Source organism: Barbatula barbatula (assembly GCF_947034865.1).
Source record: "Barbatula barbatula genome assembly, chromosome: 14".
Taxonomy (NCBI): domain Eukaryota; kingdom Metazoa; phylum Chordata; class Actinopteri; order Cypriniformes; family Nemacheilidae; genus Barbatula; species Barbatula barbatula.
Window position 1 is genome coordinate 21,550,490 of NC_136777.1, and position 6,144 is coordinate 21,556,633.

General features: G+C 40.0%; 1 protein-coding gene across 1 annotated transcript; it reads left to right on the plus strand.

Moving 5' to 3' along the window:
• The first annotated feature begins 35 nt into the window (after positions 1 to 35).
• Positions 36 to 5,229, plus strand: eif5 (eukaryotic translation initiation factor 5). The gene is made up of 12 exons (XM_079473167.1): positions 36 to 278; positions 512 to 708; positions 1,660 to 1,939; positions 2,059 to 2,140; positions 2,227 to 2,399; positions 2,862 to 2,973; positions 3,137 to 3,264; positions 3,348 to 3,509; positions 3,598 to 3,759; positions 3,884 to 4,048; positions 4,134 to 4,271; positions 4,809 to 5,229. Exons 3-12 carry the CDS (start codon positions 1,868 to 1,870, stop codon positions 4,902 to 4,904), a joined length of 1,290 nt encoding a protein of 429 aa, XP_079329293.1. The 5' UTR covers positions 36 to 278; positions 512 to 708; positions 1,660 to 1,867; the 3' UTR covers positions 4,905 to 5,229.
• Positions 5,230 to 6,144: the final 915 nt, after the last annotated feature.

Genomic DNA, 6,144 nt, shown 5'->3' on the forward strand with positions numbered 1-6,144 from the left:
TGATTCATTATATTTCATTGCACATTGTGAGTTGCGTGTCAGCACTGAGCAACGTAGATAATATTATTACGTGAAACCGTAATGATAGACGTCAAAGGAAGCAAGTCAGCACTGTTCCATACAATACAGGTACGCATTTAGGCCAATAAGTGACCACGGTGGGCGGGCTAATATGGTTTCCCCGCCTCGTGGGCGGCACGTCCGTCATCGTTACTAACTGAGCTGAATGAGCACACTCATTCTACCATTGCGTGGACCAAGAAGGTTCCCAGAGAAAGGTAAGATTTGCGCAGAGCTAATGTTAAAACGCCAGTTTCTAGTCAGTTATACCAAACCAGAGACATTACTAGTTATTGAACTTATTAAATGGCAAATCAGTCGTTTGTCAAAAAATTGTTTTCCTTCTGTTAATGGCGAACAGAAGGACTAGCTAGCATTAGCTTTCAAAGTATAACCGCAAGTTTCTTGGCAAGTAACATTTGACAACAGAAACTCTCTTTTTCTAATCCAGTTTCTCCCCGGAGATCTGATATCCTCGGTCTGGTCGGCTGCATCGCTCAGCACTTCCCAGATCTAATCTGTCTTTTCGGTTGTGTCGTGTTACATTCTTTGGATCACGACCCAACATCTTCAGGCTCTCCGCTGTCAACCCTTCACTACGTCAGTGGACGACTAGCGTTGTGTTTATGTCTTTATTTTACGAAAACGGTAAGTACTCGAGTGATAGACAGCATAAAATAAACACGCGTCTATTATACACGTGTGTGTGGTTTTTGTTAAAACGGGCCTATTGTATGACTATAACTAGTACACCCGGTTAGCTAATGGGTGTGATCGAGCTTGACGGAGGGGAACAAAATGGCGTCATGATTCTTTGCGCACTCCGCTGTGCGCTAACCGTGACGCACTCTGCACCACCACCGCGATTGCAGAAATTTACGGGTTTATTGGGATTTATCAAGTATAAAAGGTGCAGTTACATATTGTTTTATTGCCTTTTACGGTAAGCGGTGGGGCTTTTCAGTCAATTTCAGTGTTTTTATTAAAAAATTGAGTAGTGAGCTTTATTAGGTTAGCATGCGCATATCGACCTTGGGTTCAGTAACTCTACGTGTGACGCGCTTCGTGAACGCACATTGAATTGACGTTACAAGAGACAGTTCGCTGTCGTAGCTTGTTAGCTATTTTCCTATGTCCCTTAATGCTCGGCTTATATTTGCTTAATACAACTTAAAGGGTGCACATGATACTAGGCTAGTTAAATCTAAATAGTTGATTCAAAGTTTTTTTTATCAAGTAACTTGGTACGGTTAAATGTATTCTTCACCACGTGCTTATTCAGCTTTCATACCCGAACGTGCTGACGCAGGTGGTGACGTGCGTAGTGGAGTTATATTCAATCGATGTTCCTATTTTTTTTTGTGACGTTTGTTTGCCTTAAGCAGACATCACAGGAAAAAGTTAATTTAAATTACTTGACTGATTTCTAAATACAGTTTAATTATATTTTTATAATTACCCATACAATACTGGCCCTCCATTTTTGACCACGTGTCTCAGTACAGTATGTATGTATGTATACACATACACACATATATATACATATAGACGTTACATTATATTGTAATATAACACAGTGAATTACCCTTTGCTTTTCAGAGCTGTTGCGCAGCTGTTGGAACGCGAGCGGGGGAAACCTAGTCCACGAGCGAGGAGTTTGCAGCCACTGTGGCAATATCTTTTTCATGTCAGAGACCGAGCACACTTGCAGTTGTTTATGTCATCCCCTCTTCTCCAGACAGAAGATACCCAAAAAATCCCATTCAAGATCTTTTTATCTTGCTGATAGTGCTTCTGATCACTCAAAATGTCTGTCAACGTCAACCGCAATGTGTCGGACCAGTTCTACCGCTACAAGATGCCCCGTTTGATTGCCAAGGTAGTCATTGATCTAAAAAATGATAGTTTATTTTAGGTAAATGTACCAGATCTGTTCTCTTCGCGTGTAAATGGGAAATGATAACCTGATGATGACATGTAAATTATTTTATCTAATAGGTGGAAGGCAAAGGGAATGGAATCAAGACGGTCATTGTCAACATGGTTGATGTTGCAAAGGCACTGAACAGGCCACCAACCTGTAAGTTGTTGGTCACAATCAAGTTTATACCTCTCGAAAGAATTATTGTTGTGATGTTGGTTTAATTGACTCTGTCTATACCTCAGACCCAACTAAGTATTTCGGCTGCGAGTTGGGGGCGCAGACGCAGTTTGACGCAAAGAATGACCGCTACATCGTAAACGGATCCCATGAAGCCAACAAACTTCAAGACATGCTGGATGTATTCATCCACAAGTTTGTGCTGTGCTCAGAGTGTGACAATCCAGAGACTGATCTTGTGAGTGTAAAGGCAGTTGTTTGGTGAATTTCCACACAAATGTTTAAAACGGAATCCATGTATGTTTTGGAGAGTGTTTGAGGTGTCTATGGCAAGTACAAGGTCTGTTGATTTATGGTGAGGTTCAGTACATATGACTTTGCCTGAAAACGCCTACACACGGGCTGCTGTTTACAAAATATTTCAAAACACTGATGCTCCTCAAAACATCAGTAGTTTGTAGTTGTTTGCTCTTACAATTTAAAGCATAACATGATAGAAACTTAGGCTACATATAGACCTGATTAGTGCAAACACTAGTTCTCTGTGGCTCTCTAGCAGTTTATGGGCATTAAAGGTCTGGTTCATAGTTCCACATTTTGAGCCCTTAATGCTTCTCATTTACTTGGTCTGTTCTGATCAACAATAAAATCATTCTTGATACATAGTACCTGTTACTTCAATGTTTTGTTTGTTTTTCAGAATGTTAACCCAAAGAAGCAGACCATCGGAAGCGCCTGCAAGGCATGTGGATATCGGGGAATGCTGGACACTCGGCACAAACTCTGCACATTCATTCTTAAAAACCCACCTGGTAAGGGCTGCTGAGATGCCTGCTGTGAATGAATAAATTCGAACATTACTACTGTATTTAGCATCAAAACTCAAAATGTTTATTTGCAACTGCATTTAACAAAGTTGGTTTGGTGCTTAAATCGCTGATGTTAACACTGCATATTTCCCTGATCGGTTTGCAGAGAGTGATGGCAACTGTGTGAAAGAGAAAAAGGAGAAAGACAAGAAAAACCGAAAGAAGGACAAGGAGAATGGCTCTGGAAGTGGTGAGGCTGGGGACAATAATGACATAGATGCCCCAGACGCTGTGGTGAGTGAGCGGGTTCTCGCAGGAATTACGTTACTTCAAATGCCCTTTGTGACCAGTACATTGAAGAGTGTGATGATGTATAGGACGGGGAGGAAGATGACGATGACTGGGCAGAGGAAACCACGGAGGAGGCCCAGCGTCGCCGCATGGAAGAGATTAGCGACCACGCTAAGAACCTGACCCTCAGCGAGGATCTGGAGAAACCCCTAGAGGAAAGGGTCAACCTGTTCTACAGCTTTGTCAAAGTAAATATTCCTGTCTATTGATTTTTCTCATCTGAAATAGCTTGAATCAGATATTAGTATTCATATATATTTTTCTCTTCACGATCAGCAAAAGAAGGACAGTGGCACAATAGACTCTGCCGATAAGGAGATTCTGGCTGAAGCTGAACGGTTGGATGTGAGAGCCATGGGGCCGCTTATCTTGAGCGAACTGCTCTTCAATGAAAACATTAGAGATCAGATAAAAAAATACAAGCGACACTTCCTACGGGTATGTTGTGAAAAATGACCAGTTCTAATTTCAAAAGTGATAATTACACATTTTAAAATTAAATACACTTGCATTTTGCATATGCATCAGATTACAGCACTGAAATGTCCATTTATCATAACAGTTCTGCCACAATGATAAGAAAGCTCAGAAGTATCTGCTGGGAGGCTTTGAGTGTCTGGTGAAGCTTCATCAAACTCCGCTGCTGCCTCGAGTTCCCATCATTCTCAAGGTCCTCTATGATTCCGACCTACTGGAGGAAGATGTTATCCTCTCATGGGCAGAGAAGGTAAATATACTCTATGTATAATTATTCATACATTATGTGTACAAAATGCTAATTGGAGAATAACAGTGATGTTTTTGTTATTAAGGTATCCAAGAAGTATGTTTCAAAGGAGTTGGCTAAGGAGATCCATGCCAAGGCAGCACCCTTTGTCAAATGGCTGAAGGAGGCGGAGGAGGAGAGTGAAGGGAGTGACGATGCGGAGGAGGAGGAGGAAAATGTTGAGGTAGTTTTCCCCGATCTTAAATTGCATGAACCTTACACATCTATATCGATTCGCACCAATTATACCTATCTAGGTCGATTCTGAACTTCTGAACTGATTCTCAAAACTTGTCAAACATCCTCATTTACATATACTTCATTATCATGAAAATACCTGAAAAGGTTTGAAGATCAGCAATAGAATATGACCATTGGCATTTCCTGGAACTACCTTTACAAATCGTTCTTCTTTGTACCGTATTTGGGTTTCTGCACAAGAGCGCCCTCTGGCTTTCGGTTGTGGTGGCATTTAACCGTAATCCATTGAGAAATCCAGCCCTACAAGAATTTACTGATATCTAGGGTAACTCTGTATTTAATTAGAGAAACCGCTTTATATTTGAACCGTCAGCGAGCACACTGGGACTGTTATCCGTGTAATTACATGAATCTAATTCCAGCACACAGAAGCCAAAGATTGTTGTTAACCAAGAGAATCAGTATATCTAGCTGAGTCGCATTTGTCCGTTTGATCTCATTTCAACTCTTTCTTCTTCAGGTTGTGTACTCTTCCTCAGCACGAGAGCTGAAGGTGGAGACCATTAAGCCCCAGAAAGCAGAAGAGGATGACGACCTTGACATAGATGCCATTTAAAGAAATGACACTGCAGCAGCCATCTTGGAACCTTGCTACTTCCTGTTCTGTTGACAAAATCACAGTGGCCTCCTGTTAAGCTCCAGACTTGTTTTGTTCCCCTCCAGTTTTTTCTTAGTTGTACTTGCTTTACAAGAATGATTTTAATATAGCTCTTTAATTGACTTGCTGCTGATGTATTAAGAACTTTGAGCTTTACTGTCTGTATCAAGCATTTTGTTGTGTTGTGAGTTTGGACTTGATGCTTACATTTCATGGGTTTGCTTATACTGCACAACTGATTTTGTTTCTAGAAATCATAAAATAAAGTTTTTGCTATACTTCAGAGAGCACGGTATGTTCTTGACTAAATACTAACCAGATACGATTGGAAGTAATTGTCTGATGAATTTTAATGTAGATGGATTATTCTTACACAAGGTAAGAATGTTAGAAATACTGTGGTTTTAGCTCGTTTTGCTAATTTAGATCAGGCACTGAATAAGACCACAATTTCCCTTCAACTATACGTCCTTCAGATACCTCGGCTGAAGCTGTGATATGAAAAACTTTCAGACGGCTCCATTACGGTTTCATTGCCTCTACAGCGCTTGGAGCTAAACATTGGCTGGATTAAAATAAAAAGTTTGTAATTTCTATAATTTTAGAACAATGGTTAAAAGTATTTACACTTGTGCATCTAATAATACTTGTGCATCTGTTTGTGTTGAGTTTAATACATAAATGGAATGTTTAAAAATAAACAGAAAACAAATGTAAAGCATAATGTAAGTATATTGTTTACACTTGTGTTTTCGAAAAAAGTAGGCGAAACTATCCAACCCTGAGATGGCCACTAGATGGCGTAATACAGCTGGACAGCTTAAACTGATTATTCGCCTTTAAACTGCTTCAGTTTAAAAATGTAGAGACTTCCAAGCTTATTTTTCATTCAATTTAACATAAATAGGACATGTATGTATTAATTTATTTGCATCCAACCATTTTTGTTCTTTGAAAACATAAATAAAATTAGGATTACTTATAAACACCTACGATGAAAATCGTGCCCCGTCTCTGGCTGTGTATTGTTGCACGTGGTTTCCGCATATCGTTGTAAAGAATACCAACACTTTCAAACTTGCAGCTGTTAGATTAACTTTTAACAAGATCACTGGAGATTTCAGTCTGACCAGAAGCTGAATGGCACGTTTTAACCATCACCTTTGTCTTGTGAATCGGATACAATGTATCGCAGGCT